Source organism: Oryctolagus cuniculus, chromosome 4, assembly GCF_051225735.1.
Source record: "Oryctolagus cuniculus isolate XC-2025 breed Fujian yellow rabbit chromosome 4, ASM5122573v1, whole genome shotgun sequence".
In the NCBI taxonomy this organism is placed as follows: Eukaryota; Metazoa; Chordata; class Mammalia; order Lagomorpha; family Leporidae; genus Oryctolagus; species Oryctolagus cuniculus.
This window is the reverse complement of record NC_142870.1, coordinates 54682297-54705265: the sequence shown is the minus strand read 5'-3', so window position 1 is coordinate 54705265 and position 22969 is coordinate 54682297. Positions and strand designations below refer to the sequence as shown.

The 22969-nt window shown below is 40.0% G+C and overlaps 1 protein-coding gene across 7 annotated transcripts in view; it reads right to left on the bottom strand.

The window, feature by feature from the left end:
• TBC1D23 (TBC1 domain family member 23) overlaps positions 1–22026 on the bottom strand; it is an 83998-nt gene extending 61972 nt beyond the window's left edge. For 2 of the 7 annotated variants that reach the window (XR_016233071.1, XM_089331559.1), the window contains exons 1-2: positions 21037–22026; positions 1144–1255 (exon numbers count right to left, since the gene is read on the bottom strand). Coding sequence is in view for 4 of the 7 variants with exons in the window: in XM_089331559.1 (XP_089187685.1) it covers positions 1144–1255; positions 21037–21446 (522 nt within the window). In the remaining 3 variants the exon portion in view is untranslated. The remainder of the gene's footprint in view (positions 1–1143; positions 1256–21036) is intronic. The other 5 variants (XM_070071986.2, XM_070071985.2, XR_016233070.1 and 2 more) reach the window with 4 other exon arrangements.
• Between the last annotated feature and the right edge of the window lie 943 nt (positions 22027–22969).

Here is a 22969-nt window from a genome sequence, read left to right as displayed (position 1 = left end):
TAGAATTCAGATTTAAACAAATCATCTGTAAAAATACAGATACGAGACAACGAGCAAATCATTTTGTAATATTAAGGAAGAGTGTTTAGTGGTTTTGTGTTTTTTTTTTTTTTTTTAAAGAGTCTTTATCTTTCAGATTTTCATATTAAGAGACTCTGGTATGCTACCAAAGATGTGCTTTAAAATACTCCAGTGAGTGAGGTGAGGAGGAAAGGATAGAGATACCAATCGAACAAGACTGGCCAAATGCTGGTAACACTTAAAGCTAGGTAACCAGGTACATGAGTGCTCATTACACAAATCTCTATATTTTATGTGTTTACATTTTTTTTTTTTTTTGACAGGCAGAGTGGACAGAGAGAGAGAGAGACAGAGAGAAAGGTCTTCCTTTTGTCGTTGGTTCACCTTCCAATGACCGCCACAGCCAGCGCACCACGCTGATCCGAAGGCAGGAGCCAGGTGCTTCTCCTGGTCTCCCATGCAGGTGCAGGGCCCAGGAACTTGGGCCATCCTCCACTGCACTCCCGGGCCACAGCAGAGAGCTGGCCTGGAAGAGGGGCAACCGGGACAGAATCCGGCACCCTGACCGGGACTAGAACCCCATGTGCCGGTGCCACAGGCAGAGGATTAGCCTATTGAGCCGTGGCGCCGGCCTACATTTCTAAAATAACAAATTCAGAATGCTATGAATAATTACAATTCCACTGTGCTAAATATATTACGCATGGGGGAAAACACACACTTACTGGAGAAGAGCTGAAATGAGGAGAATAAAGCAAACAAAAATCTACTGTAACCCTAACACCCAGAGGCATACCTCCTTTTCTTTAGAGCATAACTGAGATCATTCCATATATGCAACTGCATATCCTATTTTATTCATTGGTTTTACTTCCCTGTTTCATTAAGCAATTCTCATAAAAATCATTTCTAATAACCACCAAAAAATTTATTTGTAAAACCTAAACCATCATGATTAAACATACCAATGCCATAGAAATACACATTTTAGCAGTTCTTGTTTTGACAAATTTTCTAGATGTGGCATGCTCATTTAATAAAATCTTCTGTAATTCAGACAGCTAAAAATAACTTAAATATAATTTAAGTGATTATATTTTATTTACTTTAGTTTCCAGTTACCTTCCATACTTTGGCCCTCAAGTCAGCAGGCAGTGGTCTCCCTTGAATTATATTTCTCAAAGTTTCAAGATCACAACCTCCTGCTTCCAGAGCTTCTTCAAGATCTTTTTCCCTAAAAAAGAAGTCCTCTTAATTAAAATAAACTTTTTAATTCATACTTTTTTTTATTCAAGATTCATTTGCATGCACCGCCTATCAAGAGCTATGATTCCCAGCAGCCAAAACACAAGGGCAAAGGGCAAGGCATATGGCATTCATACATTTGGTTTTCTTGGATGGGAAGCCCAGATTTCATACAATTGATCTATCCCTGTTTTGCACTTAGTTCTAACAAATTTGGTGATATTTTGCTAAATTAGACAAATAGAAAAAGACAGGATGAGATAAGCAAATTGACAGCATTGTGAGGTAAGGCAACAATAGTATTCACAGTAGTAGTAACAACACTTCATATAGCACTATGTGCCAGGCATGGTTCCAAACACTTCAGTTTTGTTTTTTTTTTTATTCTCTCAATAATCCTATAAGGTATGTTACATGGCTAACACCACTTACAGATGCAAAAATTGAGGCTTAGAGGGATTTTGTACATTTATGAGGCAAGTGAAGAAAGCATCTATGGTATTAAAAAATTACCATTCTTTCACATGTTTAATAAATCTAATTCGTAGAAGAGCCAGTATTCAAATTTCAGCAGTCTGATTTCTGAATTCATGTTCTTGATCTCAACACTAACTAGTGGCAAGAAGGAGAAACCATAAAATTGAGCCAAGAATTCAAAGCAATACAATCTAAGACTAATACATACGTATAGCAAAACCTGCTTACTGCCTGGCTTATAGCAAGTATTCAATAAATGTTTAAGGAATAAAAAAGGCTCTCCTAGTATATAAAGCAAAAGAAAAACACCACATCATCAAGTAGGCAATGCTCAGTTTCTAATGTGTAAGGACTAAAGTATGAAATGAATTTTATTTTCATTTGCATATGACTAAAGTTATAATTTTTTAAACTTTCACAAATGTATTTATTTAAGCTAGAAAACAACCAATTAAATTAATTAACTTCCTAGGAATTTTGAAAAGCAGAGGTTTCATTGTATATAATTTTCACATACATTAAAATTTGCACAGTTTTTAAAAGTTCATAATTCAGCCAGGCAATCTCCAACATAATTTTAATAAATTATTTCTATTTTTGACGAACAATAATTGTACATATTTATGGGGTACAATGTAGTATTTTGATACATGCATACATTTTAATGATTAAATTAGGATGATTATTACTCATCGCTTTATATATTCAAGATTTCTTTGTAGTGTGAACATTCAAAAGTCTTTCTTCTAGTTATTTAGAAAAATACAGTATTTTTTTTTACTTTTTTAAACTTTTATTTAGTAAACATAATTTTCCAAAGTACAGTTTATGGATTACAATGGCTTCCCACCCCCCGCCATGACTTCCCTCTCACCCTCAACCCTCCCATCTCCCACTCCCTCTCCCATCCCATTCACATCAAGATTCATTTTCAATTCTCTTTATATACAGAAGATCAACTTAGTATATATTAAGTAAAGATTTCATCAGTTTGCACCCACACAGAAACACAAAGTGTAAAATACTGTTTCAGTATTAGTTATAGCATTACTTCACATTGGACAACACATTAAGGACAGAGATCCCACATAAGGAGTAAGTACACAGTGACTCCTGTTGTTGATTTAACAATTTGACACTCTTGTTTATGGCATCAGTAGTCTCCCTGGGCTCTAGTCATGAGTTGCCAAGACTATGGAAGCCTCTTGAGTTCGCTGACTTTGATCTTATTTAGACAAGGCCATAGTCAAAGTGGAAGTTCTCTCCTCCCTTCAGAGAAAGGTACCTACTTCTTTGAAGGCCCTGTTCTTTCCACTGGGATCTCACTCGCAGAGACTTTTCATTTAGGTCTTCTTCTTCTTCTTCTTTTTTTTTTTTTTCCAGAGTGTCTTGGCTTTCCATGCCTAAAATATTATCATGGGCTCTTCAGCCAGATCCAAGTGCCTTAAGGGCTGATTCTGAGGCCAGAGTGCTGTTTAGGACATCTGCCATTCTACGAGTCTGCTGTGTATCCCGCTTCACATGTTGGATCGTTCTCTCCCTTTTTGATTCTATCAGTCAGTATTAGCAGACACTAGTCTTGTTTGTGTGATCCCTTTGACTCTTAGACCTATCAGTGTGATCAATTGTGAATTGAAATTGATCACTTGGACTAGTGAGATGGCATTGGTACATGCAATCTTGATGGGATTGTATTGGAATCCCCTGGCATATTTCTAACTCCACCATTTGGGGCAAGTCCGATTGAGCATGTCCCAAATTGTACATCTCTTCCCTCTCTTATATTTAAGATCACTTTTAAGTTAAATTTCAACACCTAAGAATAAATGTGTGCTGATTACAGAGTTCAACCAATAGTATTAACTAGAACAAAAAAAATACTAAAAGGGATAAAGTATTAAATTGTACATCAACAGTCAGGACAAAGGTACAGTATGCTATGTTAACTATTGTTACCCTATTGTGCAATAGAACACCAAAAGGATTATTTTTACAATAAGGAAAAACAGTAGTTTTTCCTGAAGTTTATTTATATATTTTTTTGAGACGCTTAGTTAACTTTGAAGAAGAACCCAAGAATGGTACATCTTTTGTGAGCACTTAAGACATTACTATAGCTTATGAGACATAGAAAATATCCTCCACTTAATACATTAAAACAAGGTAAATCTTTGCAAACAAGTGTTACTATAAACTCTCATAATCCAACTCTTTTAGGACAGAGGTCTTGCATGGGAAGTTCTTGCACAGTGACTCTTGGGGCTGGCGCTGTGGCACAGCGGGTTAACACCCTGGCCTGAAGTGCCAGCATCCTATATGGGCACCGGTTTGAGGCCTGGCTGCTCCATTTCCAATCCAGCTTTCTGCTGTGGCCTGGGAAAGCAGTGGAGGATGGCCCAAGTCCTTGGGCCCCTGCACCCACGTGGGAGACCCAGGGGAAGCTCCTGGCTTTGGATTGGCACAGCTCTGGCCATTGCGGCCAATTGCGGAGTGGACCATCGAATGGAAGACCTCTTTCTACCTCTCCTCTCTCTGTGTAACTCTGACTTTCAAATAAATAAATAAATAAATCTTATTAAAAAAAAAACAATTAACACTCTTATGTATGATGTTAGTGATCACCCAAGGCTCTTGACATGAGCTGCCTGGGCTATGGAAGCCTTTTGAATCCATAAACTCCTTCCATATTTATAGAATGCCATAAGCAAAGTAGAAGTTCTCTCTTCCCTTCAGAGAAATGTACATTCTTCTTTGATGACCACTTCTTTCTGCTGGGGTCTCACCCACTGAGGCCCTTCATGTAGGATACTTTTTGCCACAGTGTCTTGGCTTTCCATGCCTGAAATGTTCTGATGGATTTTTCAGCCAGAACCTTTTGCCTTAAGAGCTGATTCTGAAGCCAGAGTGCAGTGCTATTTAAAGCGACTGTCATTCTATGAGTCTTCTACTGGACTGCTTCCTATCCAACATACTTATGAAGCAGCCTAAAAGGCAGATCATTCCACTAAGATCAGAAAATCAGGATTTCCTACCATTTTTGTGATTTTGAAGAAAGTAGATTCTTCCCATTCCTCATTCTCTCAATAAATTAAGCCTCCCCTATTGAGAGGATTCTAAGAACATTAGTTTAAAAATATAAATTTCATAAAGTGTTACTTCCTTAAAAAAATTAAATGAAAATGTAATCACTTGGGATCATATTCAACAGAAAAGCACTGATCAAATTTAAAAGGTTCCATCACAAAGCTACTGAAAATTCCTATGAAAAGAAGATAAATATAAAATACACAAGGAAGTTTTCTTCTTTTGCCATACGGTTACCAAAATGTTGGAAGTGAAAGAGATTTCAAGTCTACTGTTGGCTTCTGGTTGATAAAGACTGGGGTTTACCTGTTACATGCTACCTAAAATGTACAAGACAATTTGCTAGGATTTGAAGGGACAGTTTGTAACTATGAAATGAAGAAAATTTAATGGCATCACTGATGATTAAATAACACATACTTGAATAATAAAATGAGTAAATGAAATGAGAGACTGAAAATATCACTTAATGAGATGGAGTTCTGTTACCAAATAAGTGGACTAGAATTTTTCTATTTCTGTTGAAAAATGCTTGTTTTCTTTTTGAAGTAACTTTGCCAAGTCCCTTGTTATTACAAACAACAAAGCTAGTATTTGAGGGCAAAATGTCCAATCCTCAAAGCACTTTTTAAATCACAAATAAGGTACAAGCACATCTCTATTGAAACAGCTGCTGTTGGAGTCTTTGATGCTGTCCCCAGGGAATCACAAACAGTCTCCAGCAGCAAAATCACAGAAAGAGCTCCTTTGGAGATCAGAAAGTGTTACACCTTTGGTAAAAGAGACCTCTCACAAACCTAAATAATTAAACATAACCTTATCTTCTGAACAAAGTATTTGAAGGTTCAGGTATACACTTGTAAAAGTAAGAAAACCATGCGCTTGTAAAGTAAGTAGTAAAGAGCTAAAAAATATGAAGTTAAATAATTCACAGAAGGATCAAGCAGAGAAAGGAATTTAATAGTATTTAGCAATCAAATAAATTCTTCCTCCCCTAAGCAAATTTCTACTTTTGAACAAGCAATATGTACAATTGAAAAGTAAAAAAACAAAATGCATGTCTGGTGGGGTATGATTATTTTTGTCTTCTTTGATTGTGGGCAGCTTTCTACTGACCTTACAAGCTAAAGGTTGGCACAAATGTGACAGACATTCAGCTATGGTCTTAAAATACGTAAGTACAGGTCTTGTCTGTTTATTCCAGTAAGTGTGAAAAATACATAACTGTTTCCTTTGCTTGCAAAGTTCAGGAAAGAGCAAATCTAAAGCTCTAGGGTTACCAAGTAGAAACTTGCCTCTCTAACTTTGAAGCTATAGAATATGTTATAAGATTAAATACTGTTGGGGCCGGCGCTGTGGCGCAGGTTAACACTCTGGCCTGCAGTGCCAGCATCCCTTATGAGCGTCGGTTCTAGTCCTGGCTGCTACTCTTCTTATGCAGTTCTCTGCTGTGGCCTGGGAGAGCAGTAGAAGATGGCCCAAGTCCTTGGGCCCTTGCACCCATGTGGGAGACCCAGAAGAGGCTCCTGGCTTTGGATGGGCCTAGCTTCAGCCATTGTGGCCATCTGGGGGGTGAACCAGTGGATGGAAGACCTCTCTCTCTGTGTCTACCTCTCTCCGTAACTGTCCTTCAAATAAATAAAATAAATCTTTTTTAAAAAATTAATTTATAGGCCGGTGCCGCAGCTCAATAGGCTAATCCTCTGCCTTGCAGCGCCGGCACACCGGGTTCTAGTCCCGGTCGGGGCGCCGGATTCTGTCCCGGTTGCCCCTCTTCCAGGCCAGCTCTCTGCTGTGGCCAGGGAGTGCAGTGGAGGATGGCCCAAGTCCTTGGGCCCTGCACCCCATGGGAGACCAGGAGAAGCACCTGGCTCCTGCCAGCGGATCGGCGCAGTGCGCCAGCAGCGGCACACTGGCCGCGGCGGCCATTGGAGGGTGAACCAACAGCAAAGGAAGACCTTTCTCTCTCTCTCTCTCTCTCTCACTGTCCACTCTGCCTGTCAAAAAAAAAAAATTAATTTACTTGAGTGAAGCTGAACATCTTTTCCTTTAATTATTGTGAATAACCTGTGCCTATTTTCCTACTGGACTATGATTTTTTATTTTTTTATTTTTTGAACTCTGTATTTAGTGATGTCAGTAAGCCTTTGACTATAACATAAATTAAAAATATGTTCCCTAAAAAAATTAAATATTTTAAAAGAAAAAAAAAGAGAGAGAGAGATCATCCATCCTCTGGTTTCCTCCCTAAATGTCCACAATAGCCAAGGCTGGGCCAGGACCAAACCAGGAACCCAGAACTCAGTCTGGGTCTTTCATCTTTTCCTACATCTCCTTAGCACAGAATTATTCCTCAAGAATTCCTCAAAAATTCTTGAATAATCACTAAATATTGTCTAGTGTTAATTAGCCAAGTAATGAAGAAATCAAATATTATTTAGAAATATGGTAGTATCCATCAGAACAAAACAAAATTGCAAAAGGTGGCTTTTTCAGAGAAACAAGAGGAGAGGTAGCTTTCACTTCTCACATAGCATTAGTCAGTACAGCTTGAGTATGTTGATATATTTCAATAAGTATTTATGGATTCCTTTTTAACATTTATACTCACCCAGTAATAACTGAGAATCAGCAAAATGATTCATCTACAAGCATGTTCAAAGTAGTGCTTAACCTTGAAAAACTACAGTAATTGTCCCAAAATAAGAACTGATTTAAATCAGCAGATGAAATTCTAAGAAATAATGTGAACTGCTGAAAAACAACTACTGACATGGAAATAAGTTTATGATTCTAAGGACATATATAAGTGAAAAGTTTTAAAATTCATGCTCAAACACAGATGTCTGTAAAGGATACTGTTCCCACTCACTCTTCATACATTCTGGGAAGAAACTTTTTTTCAAGTGTTTATTTCTAGTGGTGTACTTACAGGAGAGTTTTAATTTCTTTTCTTTTTTTTTTTTTTTTTTTTGCTGGGACAGGGGAATTATGTGTATTTTTACTAAAATAAGCAAATATAGTAAGTTTGCAAGGAGAAAAAAAGTAATAATTTTCTTCTTAAACATATATTTCTTTGTTTAGAACATAAACAAGTTCAACCCATAGTTTACAAAAGTCTCCTAAACATATTTGACAAAGTTTGATGTAAGTTTTTAAAAATATAAAAATATTTGGTTCAATTTTTGGATACAGAATAAAACTGCTTTTGAGGAAGAGGTATTCTCTGTATACTTCCTATGGATGGAGTCAAGGGCAAAGGGTGGAAAGGTGGCATGGATCTGATAGGAGAGCTTTCATGTGGCTTCACTCCATGTCCTCATTCTTGATTCCATGGCCCAAGGCTTTAAGCAGATTCTTGATAACATACTCAACATTCAGAAAGCTGTAAATTCCCCATACTGGGTTAACTAATCAGTTCCGCTTTCTTGGAATCTATCTTCTGCTCAATACAGATTTCTTGAGAAAATAAGACAACTTCACGATGCTAACTAAATTCATCATGCCCTATTATCTGTTAGGCATCAATGCTGCATGAAGAGCTCCTGTTCACACTTTCTTCAGACTGCTTTGTCTACACTTCACCTCAGGTGATTTGACCTCTACTTCAAAGAGAAAACACAGGTCACCAAGAATCTCTTCCCTTTTATTTCAAGTAGTTTCAAACACAAAGAAACAAAAAGCAACTATGATCTTCCAGACACAATTTTCCTCCTTTCTTGAGTTTAAGACTGGTAACTTTACCTGGGTCTTATCTTCGCAACTTCTTGGAAGCCTCAGAGTTAATCAACTGTACCCTGTCTCCTAAGTTCTATTTCTCTTTCTCTACTGATTCCTCTGAGCCAATATGCTCAAATATTGCCATATTAGAAAAACATTAATAGTGATAACAACAACAACTCCTCCGAAACTTTCCTTTCCATCTAGCTAACAAACACCTGGCAGAACTTTTTCAAAGAATTTGTGACAATGCATGTCGGCACTTCTCCCTCATCATACACACAGTCTCCCATCTCCTGTTCACCTCCATTATTTCTTACCCCCTTTAATCCTCACCATTCTATAAAGAGCACTCCCCTATCATCTTCATTTCTTTCCTAATAACAAAATCATCTGCATTGGAATTTTTAATTCATGAAGCCTCTCACTCTATGAAATAAGTTAAATCAATTTCATTAGTTTCCAAAATTCTTAGAATCTAATCCTTTTCTGTTATAATAAAAAATAGATTATAGTAGCTCAAAAAGACCAACTGGAGTTAAGACACACTGGCTAAGATGACGGAATCTCATATCGTGAACCCTGGCTCCAAATTCTTGCTTCCTAATGCACATCTTGGGAGGCAGTGACCATGGCTCAGGTGGTTAAGTCTCTAAAACCCACGAAGGAGACCTAGATTGGGTTGTGGGCTCTTAGCTTTGGCACGTTTCAGCCCTAGCTGTTGTGGGCATTTAGGATGTGAACCAGCGAGTGAAAGATCTCTTTTTTGGGGGCCGGCACTGTGGCGTAGTAAGACTGCAGCCTGCAGTGCCGGCATCCCATGTGAGTGCCGGTTCAGGTCCCAGCTGCTCCTCTTCCAATCCGGCTTTCTGCTATGGCCTGGGAAAGCAGCGGGAGATGGTCCAAGTGCTTGGGCCCCTGCATCCGCGTGGGAGACCTGCAAGAAGCTCCTGGCTTCGGATCAGCATAGCTCCAGTGGTTGCAGCCAACGGGGGAGTGAACCAGCAGATGGAAGACCTCTCTCTCTCTCTGTAACTCTGCTTTCAAGTAAATAAATAAATCTTTATTAAAAAAGAAAGATCTCTTTTTTTCTCTCTGTGCCTCTCAAAACAAAAACACAAAAAAGAGAGACATAACTTAGGACCCATAATATATGTAATCAATCTAAATTTAAATACAGAGTACAAAAAACAGGGAAAATTCATCACCTTTTTTTTTTTGTCTTAAAATGATCAAAGGTCAAAGATAAATTATTTTCATAAAAACACAGGTCCAGTTTCAATATGTAGCAATTTAAGTTTCTGCCTGTGACGTCAGTATCCCATATCAAAGTGCTAGTTCAAGTCCCACTGCTCTGCTTCCAATCAAGTTCCCTGCAAATGCACCTGGGAATGCAGCAGAAGAGGCCCAAGTACTTAGACCCCTCCCACCCAAATGGGAGACCAGGCTGAGTTCCTGGCTCTGGCTTCAGCCTGGCTCAGTCTGGTCCATTGTAGCCATTTGGGAAGAGAACTGCATGATGGATGATCTTTCTCTCTCTGTTTCTCCCTCTCTCTGTCTTTCAAATAAATTCTGCCTTTCAAATAAATAAATTTTGGTGGGGAGTAAACCAGCAGATGGAAGGGAGAATAACAGAGAGAGTGGGGAAGAGAGGGGAAGGGAGGGGGGAGAGACCTTCCATCTGCTGGTTTACTCCCTAAAAGGCCACCATGGCCTGCAATGGGCCAGGCTGAAGCCAGGAGACAGGAGCTTTTTCTGGGTCTCCCACAGGGATGCAGGGGCCCAAGTACTTGGGCCATTTTCCATTGCTTTCCCAAGTGCATTAGCAGGAAGCTGGATTGGAAGTGGAGGAGTTAGGACTTGAACCATCACCCATATGGGATGCCAGCACTGCAGTTGGCAACTTTATCCACTACAACACAGCGCTGGCCTCTTAAATAAATAAATCTTTAAAGCAAAGAAACACACAAAAAAACCAATACAAAAGCTAAATAACTGGAAATGAACAAAAGCCCAAAATCTGTTATGAAAACATCTTAAAGACATTATTTCTATTGTATAGAATACTCTGTTAACAGTATTAACCAGAGCCAAGAGAAAAAAATGGACCCAGAAATCATCACTGAAAATATTTCTAGGATTCAGAAGCACATAGAATATAACCTATAATTATTATTCTCCTTGCCTCAAATATTTCCACATTTACTTATTCAAAAGGTCTTAATTCCCATTCAAAAAGTCACCTCTTTTCTTTTACTGCTTAAGTCCATCAAAACAGCAGTCTCTACTCATCTCATTTTCTCTTTCACTCAAACCTCTTATTTAAACCTTCAATAAATACATTTTGATTGACTTACACAGTAGCCACTGTGTGAGGCACTAAGATGCAGCAGTGGAGAGAAAACCAATTCCTCCACAGGGCTTACATTCTAGCTGGCTATTCCAAGGTTCTAGCCCAAGATCTATTATCTAAATTCTGTTGAGACGGGCACCGCGGCTCACTTGGCTAATCCTCTGCCTGCAGCGCCGGCACCCCAGGTTCTAGTCCCAGCTGGGGCACCAGATTCTGTCCCGGTTGCTCTTCTTCCAGTCCAGCTCTCTGCTATGACCCGGGAAGGCAGTGGAGGATGGCCCAAGTGCTTGGGCCCTGCACCCACATGGGAGACCAGGAGGAAGCAGCTGGCTCCTGGCTTCAGATTGGTGTAGCTCCAGCCGTAGTGGCTATTTGGGGGTGAACCAACAGAAAAGGAAGACCTTTCTCTCTGTCTCCTTCCAGAGTGCAGTTTACTCAGATTTGTTTAGAATATAAACTATAGCACAGACTAAACCATGCCAGTCTGGCTCAAGACTTTGAATAATCATTTTAAAATTCTAAAATGACCAGCTAACAAGTTACAAGCACTGGCAAATTGCATGACAGTGAGTAAGCATTGGCAAGCTGCATGTGTTGAGTTGTGGTTTCATGGCTTAATTTGTGCCACCATATTTCTGGGTACTTCTTCACGCCCTGGCCATTAGACATCAGCAGCAAAGCTTTGTCTCAACTTATTTTGCTGCTATTAGCAAACTGGCTACAAATTAGTGACATACAGAACTCCTTAAATAGTTCCTGAATATTCTGTATGACATTTGGTAGAAATGGAAAGAGTGCAATTTTATTACACAAATATGGATGGAGTTCAATGACCCTAATATGTACTATGAAATTTGTTATTTTTAAATATCTAACTCAAACCATAAAAACTTTCTAAGTATTTTAACAATAGTACATTACATCCCAAAAAGACCTTGAAAACATACTGTCTTATTATAGTATAACTGTGAAATCTTTTTTTTTTTTTAAGATTTATTTATATGAAAGGCAGAGTTACAGAGAAGCAGAGGCACAGGCGCAGAGAGAGAGAGAGAGAGGGAGGGAGGGACACAGAGAGAGAAGTCTTCCATGCGCTGGTCCACTCCCCAAATGATTGCAAAGGTGGCAGCTGGGTCGATCCAAAGCCAGGAGCCAGAAGCTTCTTGTGGATCTCCCCCATGGGTGCAGGGGCCCAAGGACTTGGGCCATCTTCTACTGCTTTCCCAGGCCATAGCAGAGAGCTGAATCAGAAGTGGAGCAGCTGGGACTTGAACTGATGCCCCAACTGGATGCCAGCACTGCAGGGGAGGCTTTACCTGTTACGCCATAGCACCAGCCCCCAATTGTGAAATCTTGATACTTTCTATATTTGTAGCAAGAACCAGACATGCTTTTTACAAGTATTTTAATGAGATATATTTGGATGATGCCATGGTTAAAAAAAAAAAAAAAAAAAAACCATTCACCAACACAGAAAGAAAAAAAAAATCACTGAAACTTTATGATAGTATCAGATACACAAAAGCAGTTTGGGGAGATTCCCTTATGAACTAATGTAATCCTTACCAGAATTTGTTAAGTTAACAAGGATCTTGTGCCAAGTAAAGAATGTGCTAAATCTAGTCCTCTTGGCTTTACAAGCCAATCAATATAGCTATAGGGTATTTCACTACTGCACAACAGGAAAAGGGGATAGAGATCACAGACATGTTGTTCCAACTACTAAAATTAACTACCAATGGAGAGGCTTTAAATCTTCTTCACAGACTTAGTTTTACAGACAGAGAGAAAGGTCTTCCATCTACTGATTTACTCCCCAAATGGCTGCAATGGCTAGGGTTGAGTCAATCCAAAGCCAGCAGCCAGGACCTTCTAGTTTCATGTGGGTGCAAGAACCCAAGCACCTGGGCCATCTTCCACAGCTTTCTCAGGCCATAGCAGAAAGCTGGATCAAAGAGGAGTAGCCGGGACACAAACCAGCCTTGGTGCTGCAGGCAGAGGCTTAGCCTATGATGCCACAGCGTCAACCCTCACAGACTTAGTTTTGATCCCATAATCCATGTAGATCAAACTGTACCAATGGAATCAATGATGCCCCTTTCTCTGCTAAAAAGAAATCCTCACGGGCTGCCAAAGTAAAAAGAACACACAAGCAAAAACAACAATAACAAAGGCTTCTTGTAACAACATGCATAATGCAATGTATCTGCCATAAGGTTTGCTTACAAAATTAAAGACTAATTTGTCTACTAAAGAGCAGTTAACTTCAGAGTGCTCTAAATCCTCTTCTCTTGGATGTTTTTTCAAAGTCTTCAACACTGTTCCTTTCCATAACATGAGATGACTTTCTAACACAAAGAAATGCATCAGGGTTGTTTTATTTCCAAAGCAGTTCACTTGGAAACTGAAAATAAAGCATGTCTTTTGCCTAAGACAAAAGAATGGGATGAAAATATCAAAAGTCAGAGAGAGACATTACATCTACTATAAATTACCACTTTATACAAAATGTAATGATAAAATAAGTGCCAACAATATTCCTTTTCTTGGAATCAGCATTATGGAAAATAAAGGAACAAGTATTGCAAATTAAGTGAAAATACTGAAACATCTGGGAAATTCTAAGGGTACTTCTCTACTGGGGATCACAGTTGGGCAAAGACACCCATACAGGATTTATTTTTATAAGCTAGGTCCCAGCCTTCAATGAAGTATTTGACAAAAAAAAAAAAAAAAAAAAAAATCTCATTGACACTCACTTTGATGATTAAATCTAAACAGAATTTATAAAACAAGGCTCAAGAATTTCTGGTATGCACTTACACACTTACATGAGATAGATACCTTCTTCTACACATCACTTGTATAATTCAAAACCAAGGCCAGAAACTCCAGATAGGAGAAATAACTTATAGGGATTATTTTAAAAGCAAATTTCTTATTTTTCCAATACTTACGTAAGTATTTTCCAATACTTATTTTTCCAATACTAAAATAAACTAATTTTTTTAATACACATGCTACCAACACACAGTTAATATAATTAAATTACTTGTTATATATTAAAAAGACACAATTATATAATACCATTATATAGATATATCTTAAATATAAAATATAGGGGAAAGCACTGTAGCACAGCACTTTAAATCACTGCCTGGGACACCCTCACCCCATATCAAAATATACCTAAGATAAAGTCCTGCTTCTGCTTCCAATCCATTCTTGCTAATGTACCTGGTAAGCAACAGGTGATGGCCCAAGTGTTTGGGTTCCTGCCATATATGTGGGAGACCCAGGTGGAGTGCCTGGCTTCTGCTTTCAGTCTGGCCCAACCTCAGCGGTTGCTGGCATTTGGAAGATCTCTCTCTCTCTCTCTCTCTCCCTTTCAAATAGTAAACTAATAAAATGTAAATATATATAATACATTAAATAGAAAAACATACTTTCACGATGTGGCATGTAACCATAATATCTTTTTTTTTTTTTTTTTTTTGACAGGCAGAGTGGACAGTGAGAGAGAGAGACAGACAGAAAGGTCTTCCTTTGCCGTTGGTTCACCCTCCAATGGCCGCTGCGGCCGGCGCACCACGCTGATCCGATGGCAGGAGCCAGGTACTTATCCTGGTCTCCCATGGGGTGCAGGGCCCAAGCACTTGGGCCATCCTCCACTGCACTCCCTGGCCACAGCAGAGAGCTGGCCTGGAAGAGGGGCAACTGGGACAGAATCCGGCGCCCCGACCGGGACTAGAACATAGTGTGCCGGCACCACAAGGCGGAGGATTAGCCTAGTGAGCCGCGGCACCGGTCCCATAATATCTTGAGATTAAAAAAACGAATCCATTTATGTGATCTTTGGCAAGGAAATGGGAACACAGTACTATGAAAATGAAAAGGCTATAGTATACAAACTGTCAGTTTTGTACTGTCCTTTCTTGCGTATCATGCAAAACAGACCAGGTGGTAATTCATACCTTTATAGCCTGACATGTGTCACAGATAACCAATAGACACATATGCTCAACAGTTCACATCTTTGAACAGTGTTTCTTTCAAAACACAAAGTTGTTTTTATATTTTTATATATGTTTTATATTTTATATATGTTTTATATTTTCACATGGGCTCTCCATAGGTGTTCACTAAAGTAAATGTGAGATATCCTAGGGGTCTTCAAAAGGTTTATGGAAAATGCATATCATGAAAAATCTATACATGGCTTTCAAATTTTTTGTACAAAAATAAATTTATACTAACTTGTTATAACATGTATGTTTGAGCAAGATCTAGTTAAGTCACTAAGAAGGGTAACACATTAGTTTGAAAACAAACCCTATAAAAAGCAGCATGAATTCTGCTAAAATTGAAGTAAGAATAAACATCAAATTTACATTACAAGGTGGGAAGAAGAATGTTGAAATCCCCAAAATTATGAAAAGTTTTGGAGACGATGTCTCAAGTAAATCAGCAGTTACAAATGGATAACTCATTTTTAAGAGAAGACAAAATGATGTTGAAGATGAAGCCATAGAGGCAGACTATACACACAAATTTGTGAGGAAAAAATAACCTTGTTCATGCCCTAGTTGAAGACAACTGACAACTAACAGCAGAAAAGCAGCCACATTACAGACATCTCAACTGGTTCAACTGACAGAATTCTCACTGAAAAACAAGTACAGCAAATGGGTGGCCCAGGCATGGCTGTTGTTGGCATTTGGGTTGTGAACTAGTAGATGGAAGATACCTCTCTTTGACACTCTGTATATTCAAATAAATGAATATAAACAAACAAACATTTTTAAAACTCAAAAAAAAAAAAAAAAAAAAAAAAGACTGCACTGACTAGTTCAATTTCTAGGTCCCCTAGTACTTCAAGAATGGACTAAATGGCGTATCTTCACTTACAAAAAGGTCTTGAACTTGATGGAACTTATGCTGAGAAATAAAGTTTACAGTTTTATCATTTAATTTCATTTTCCATAAACGCCTTGAAGTCTTCTCATACAACACGATGCCATAACTTCAGAAAAGGTACAAAAAGGCACATATTTAAGTTCCAGATCTTCCACTACCTGCATTTGTCAGATGGCTTCCTAAGCCTGCCTTCTCATCTCTAACAAGGCAATAACAAAAATTCCCAAACTCCTATTCTCTTAGAGCTTTTGTTCAGATCTACACACACACAGGGTAAGGCTCTATGTAAAAGCATAGTATATTCTTGTATTTTCTAGCTAAAATTAGTAAATATCACAATTAGTTTTATATAGTAAACTACTTTAAAAGAACACAAAATACTGGCCGGCGCCGCGGCTCACTAGGCTAATCCTCCGCCTAGCGGCGCCGGCACACCGGGTTCTAGTCCCGGTTGGGGTGCCGGATTCTGTCCCGGTTGCCCCTCTTCCAGGCCAGCCCTCTGCTGTGGCCCGGGAGTGCAGTGGAGGAAGGCCCAGGTGCTTGGGCCCTGCACCCCATGGGAGACCAGGAAAAGCACCTGGCTCCTGGCTCCTGCCATCGGATCAGCGCGGTGCGCCGGCCGCATCGCGCTGGCTGCGGCGGCCATTGGAGGGTGAACCAACGGCAAAGGAAGACCTTTCTCTCTGTCTCTCTCTCTCTCACTGTCCACTCTGCCTGTCAAAAAAAAAAAAAAAAAAAAAAAAAAAAAAAAAAAAAAAAGAACACAAAATACACAGTATAGCATTCCCACTCAACTATGAAAAACTATGTCAGCTAAATGATCAAACAAATTCCTTTGGGGCTGAGCGCTGTGGCACTCCAGGTAAAGCTGCCACCTGCAGTGCTGGCATCCCATATGGGTGCCGGTCTGAGTACTGCCTGCTCTACTTCTGATCCAGCTCTCAGCTATGGCCTGGGAAAGTAGCAGAAGTTGGCCCAAGTACTTGGGCCCCTGCACCTGCATGGGAGACTTGGAAAAAGCTCCTGGCTCCTGGCTTTGGATCAGCCAAGCTCTGGCCGCTGCAATCATGTTGGGAGCGAACCAGCAGATGGAAGACCTCTCTCTGCCTCTGCCTCTATAACTCTGCCTTTCAAACGAATAACTAAATCTTCAAAAAAAATGGCTTTACCCTTCATGAAAAAGGATGGAGACTTGAAACAAATTATATAATCAGTCATTTCCCTGATTCAGGTTAGGCAGATACCTAAAAATTGATATACATTATATTTTAGGATACAAGTTTATTCTAAGTGGCTTTTAACTTACTACTCTTTTATTTCCACAAGAAACAATCTGATCTTATGAACCTAACGTTAAGGAATGCATTTGCTTTCCAATTGGGATTCTTAATATCTTGGTGATTTCAAGTACTACTTCTTTTCAAATTGTAGACTTTAATCCAATTTTATTCTGCTACAGCATATAATTTCCCAGAACACCAAGTATTTAGATATTTTCATAAGATATCTTTACATATTATTCCTAGAAATAATGAAAAAATTAAAGTATCTAAACAAGGCTCCACAATGTACAGTTCTGATTTTTAAAACTGTTGCAAATTTTTCTAAAATCATACACAGCAGCTTGAATGTAACCAGTACACAATGAATGATTACTGAACTATGAATACTTTTGCTACACTTTGATTTCTGATAAAAAGGACGGCATTGTCTGGTTTATACTGAGTAGAATTTGCATTTCAGCATTATGCAGCAGAAATGCTTTCTCAAGCATATTTTATCAATTCTTTTCAGAAGAATCCTACCCATAAACTAGCTATAAATTGCAGCTCATCTGAGCACCTCACAATTACTTGACTTACCTCACTATATTTATGTAGTAAATGACCTTGTACCTTTGCAGTTGAATACATATAGAGGGAAATGAATTAAAATACATTTATTTTTTAAAAATTTCAAGGTGAGGGACAGGGGAGAGAGAGGGCTTGTTTCCACCAGCCTACTCCTCAGATACCTGTATTGGCTGTGGGGCTAAAGCTAAGAATTCAACACAGGTCTCCCATGTGAGTAGCAGGAACCCAATTGCTTAGCCATCACCTGCTGCCTTCCAGGGTACCCATTAGCATGAAGCTGGAATCAGGAGCCTAGCTGGCACTCTGATGTGGGACATGAATGTCCTAAATAGCATCTTAACTACTACATCAAATGCCTGCCCTGAGATACATTTATTTAATATGCAAAAACCATTTAGTAACTCTAACCTGTGCATTTAAAAACAATTACAAGTGAAAAAATCTTACAAGTAAGGGCCAGAGCTGTGGGGTGGTAGGTTAAGCCTCTGCCTGCTGTGCCAGTATCCCATATGGGCTCTGTTTATGTTCCAGCTGCTCCTCTTCTGATACAGATCTATGCTTATGGCCTGGGAAAGCAGTGGAAGGTGGCCCAAGTGCTTGGGCCCCTATATCCATGTGGGAGACCCAGAAGAAGCTCCTGGCTCAATTCAGTCCAGCTCTGGCTGTTGCAGCCATTTGGGGACTGAACCAGACAATAAATCTTTATCTCTTTCTTTCCATTTATCTGTAACTCTGCCTCTCAAATAAATAAATAAAATCTTTTTTAAAAATCTTAGAAGTGGGGGGCTGGCGCTGTGGCGCAGCGGGTTAAAGCCCTTGCCTGAAGCACCGGCATCTCCTATGGATGCTGGTTCTAGTCCATATGGGACTATACTATGCCTAGGTCTGGTCCTGGTTTTGGTACCCAATTCCAGCTTCCTGCTAATGCAGACTCTAGGAGGTCCCTGTCCCTGCTGCCCATGTGGGAGACCTAGATGAGTTCCTTGTTCCCAGTTTTGTGCTGGCTCAACTCTAGTCATTGCAGGCAGCTGAGGAGTGAACCAGCAGATGGGAGCTCCAGCAGTTTCTCCACCTCTCAAAAAAAAAGGGGGGGGATGGGAGGTAGATATATAATTTTAACAAGTTCAACTGCCTAATCGCTCATAAAAAGAGTAAAGAGTCCCCATTCTATAACCATCCATTCACCAAGTGGTCTAAGAGAACAGGATTTACGGAACCTATGACTCTCAACCCCAAGGTCTTTGTTGACTCTATTCAAACTCACTTCTAGGGAACTGGTGAAGTGAATGAGGCTGAGAGCAAGATTAGAAAAGAACAGAGGAAGAACAGAAATCACAGCAGAATACCTCAAGGTTCCTCTATTTATAAAAATAAGACATGAACGAAAATGAGAAGCCATATCAAAGACATAGGAACCCTAAAAGGAAACAAAAGCTACCTTCCAGTAACCATTCACTCTGCCCCTGTGAACCATACTCTTGTTCATAATCCTCCTAACTTAAGAACTCCCCAAAGATACTTTAATTCTAGAAACATTTCCCCTCAGGGCCCTCAGCCAGCTGATTGCAGCCAGTTTATGATACAACAACTTACTCACCCAAAATAGCACGCTTCAAGTTACAAACAGCTGGGTCACTTTCTGAAAAGTTTTGCAATGTCTACATCATGGATTTCTTTTAAAGGTTCCTATAACTGGTTGAAAAGCTTTCCATTGTTTTTCCAGATGTATTTTTCTGCAGCTTCTCTTCTGCTAGCTGTAGTTACTCTCCAAACAAATCACTAGTTTTCTTGCTTGTCCCATCACTCCATGCTGAGGTCTTTCCCATCTTTGCACTAATATGTTAGCCCTCAGCTGAAGGTGGATACTCAACATCTGAAATATGGCTACACCAAACTGAGATGTAAGGTCAATGTAAAATGTACATCAGATTTTGAAAACTTTGTACAAAAAAGATTCAAAATTATCTAATTGTTTTAAAAACAGTGAATAAATGCCAAAATAATGGGTTGGATAAATTCAATAAAATAGATCATTAAAATTATTTTTAACATCCTCTTTGGAGTCTTTACTGTGACTACTAAAAAAATTAAATTACACACGTGGCTCCCTTCTTTTAGCCAGCATAGATCCAAGTCCTATTCATTCCTCAAGGCCTATTTCAAGCATCAATGCTTTCACGATGCCTTCCCCAACGACTCCAGCTAGAAGTGGTTTCTGCCATAACCCCCTTAAAGTCACACTCCAACAGAATAAGATTAATTTTTACCTTGTAACTACGTTCCTTAACTCTATAGGTAAATAGAAAAAATAACATCTAGGTCATCATAAGTTCTCCTCCTAACTCTGCAGAGTACATGCACTAAGATAACATTTGATGTCTCTAAACAAAAGTTGAATTTTTCAATTACTACATAATTCTTCAATGATTTCCATTCCCTTCCCCAAAAGACAAAAGTTGAAGACTAAGAGTGTCTTGTATTATTTTTAGGTAAGTAGAGTGCCAGTGAGCTGTACACCTATATAATACACAAGCAAGTCCCAAACTAATACACTTACATCAGCTACAAAAACTAGACAAGCCTCGAAACTTCCTTTTTAAAAACATAGGATGTTTATTATTCCTAATGGTGTACTGTGAAGATGAACTATTTCAAAAGTAGGAGCGCTTCTCCGAGATTACTGGGTGAGTAAAGTTGTCCTCCCCACTACCTCAAAACAAATCAGGTATGCATGCCAAGGCTTGGGATCACAAGAGCGAAGTCCCACACTGCATCCTAAGCTTAGAAATCGACCTGTGAGAAGAGGAGGTAGGAAAATACAACTTCTGTGAAAGAGACGAACGTGGAAACTGTTGGGATCGAAACGAGATTTTTTTTAAAAAAAGGAAAAAAATAGCTCAATTACGTGGAAAGGATCCACTCGGGGTGTGTCTTTCAACCTCTGAACCCTCAGGCAAAGGTCGTGCTGATAATTTCAAAGCATCTCTTCTTCAAATGGTATTCTAGTGCCTCAGATCTACATCCAAAAAAACTTCCTGCTTAAACAGCCTCCTGCAACTCCCCTACCAACCTCTGGCCAACCCAGCCCTAGAACCACCCTCTCTAGCAAAATCTGGAGACCGGAGGACGAAGTGACAGGCCTAGCACCTGGACGACACCCTTCGCTCTTCCAGTCCTGCTCCAGCCCCTTGGCAGGACCTGACGGAGGGGACCCGGCAGGCAGAGGGGGCGGGGCAGAGCACCGGACTTGGCCGACGATGGCTTTTCTCTTTAAACGTCGGAGCCAGCTGGTGTCTCAGGGACGGGCAGGAGAGTGAGAAGGAAGAATAAAGGGCCAGTGGGCATTAGCCCCCAGCTTTCACTCACCAGCCGTCGCCACTTGACGTTGGTAGTGCCAGGACTTCTTCTCCTTCCGCCATTGCTGTTGACGTCCACGTCACTTTGCCGAAAAGTGGAACCGGCGCCGAGACAGACTCTGACACCCAGTGTCGTAAAAGGTCTTCCGAAGTCCCGGACTGAGCTGCTCCAACGGGAAAGAAAGGAGGAGGGAGCAGGGAGGGTACAAACTGAACGTCACGACGTCCCGAAGGCGAAAGGCAGCGTGGGAGGCTTGGGGGAGGAGACTTAATAAAGAAAGTTGCCCCACCAAAGACTACATATCCCATGATGCCGCGGAGTCCCCGGGCCGGACGGAGTGGGCGGGGTATGTGGGGACGTGCATCCCGGTAGGAGGACCCAAGAATCTGGAGCGTTGGTTTTTGGCGGCGGGTTAGCATCTGTGTTCCAATTTGGCGTCGAACTTAAAGTTAGGACCGTCAGTGGAGAGAAGAGGGCGGATGGAAATTCATGCAGGGAATGTGGACGTAGGAAGAGAGTAACGTTTCGGTTGGTCTCCTGTAACAGCTAGATTTGAGGAAAGCGTGGGAAGTCTATTTATGGAGCCCATTCAGTAATATGCATGGAGGCCGGCGTACTTCATTTCTGCATATTTGAGTTATAAATCAAGCTGAGTAAAGGAAATATGTTTTAGCCTCCTATCTTAAATAGAACTTCCTAACAGCATGGAAGGTCAAATTCAAATTTAGAATTCCAGAACTGGAATTCATTACAGGGAAAGCTGTCAAGATCCTTTGCTTTTGCACCCCGCGAGCATGGACGCGTTCAGAGTCAGCCCCTGTATCCACGCTCTCTCCACACCACCAGTACCCTTCGGACACAGACCCCTGGGCTTCCCTCTGCCACCTGAGGGCTTTGAGTGGGTACATGCTCAGGTGGATGGACCCACAGAAATGCTTTTGCAAGCCTAGGCAACACCACCGATGAAGTAGAACTACATGCAACAACATAGATAAATCTGAAAAATATTAGATGAGCAAAACATTGGCAATGGATAGGTAAGGTATGATGTCATTTAAATTTGGTGTTAAAAACAGGCAAGATAATATTTTATGAATAGGTAGGTATGTGCTAAAAAATGCAAGGGGGTAATGTATAGAAAAATTGGAATGGTAGTTACCGTGGGAGAAAGGAGGAACGCCTCAATTAAAATTTTAATATTTGATTTCTTGAGAGCTGAGAAGTAGCTACTTGGGCATCCATTATTCTTTATAGAATATAATATGTTTCATAATTTTAAAAACTATTGTATTAAAGTAATAGCTATCTCATTTACAACCAAAAACATGTTCTCTTTTCCCAAAGGGCAGATAATACACTGATAAAGCTGCATGTTACTGCACCTAGATCCAAGCCCAGGATTTCTATGTGATATTCAGCGCTTCATTGGGGAAAATTTCTTTTAACACCAATGAGGCTTTTGCTGCCTGCTATCAGAAAGAATAAAAGTATGAATCTAAGTCAGATTACCATCCTAATATGCAGGACCTCTGCTGGATCCCCTCAGTTGTTGCCAGAGAGTTTTCAGAGGCTTTACTAAAATTCTTTTTTTAAGATCTTATTTATTTGAGAGGTAGAGTTACAGAGAGTGAGAGAGAGATAGAGAGTGATCCATTTGCTGGTTCACTCCCCAAATGGCCACAATGGTCAGAGCTGGGCCTATCCGAAGCCAGGACCAAGGAGCTTCCAGGTCTCCCACATGGGTGCAGGGCCCCAAGCACTTGGACCATCTTCTGAAGCTTTCCAAGGCCACAGCTGGATCAGAATTGGAGCAGCTGGGACATGAACTGCCACCCATATGGGATGCTGGTGCTGTAGGTGGAGGCTTAACCTACTATGCCACAGCAAAAGCCCTCACTAAAATGGCTTTAAAAACCATTCAGTCAGTGATGAGACAAGAAAT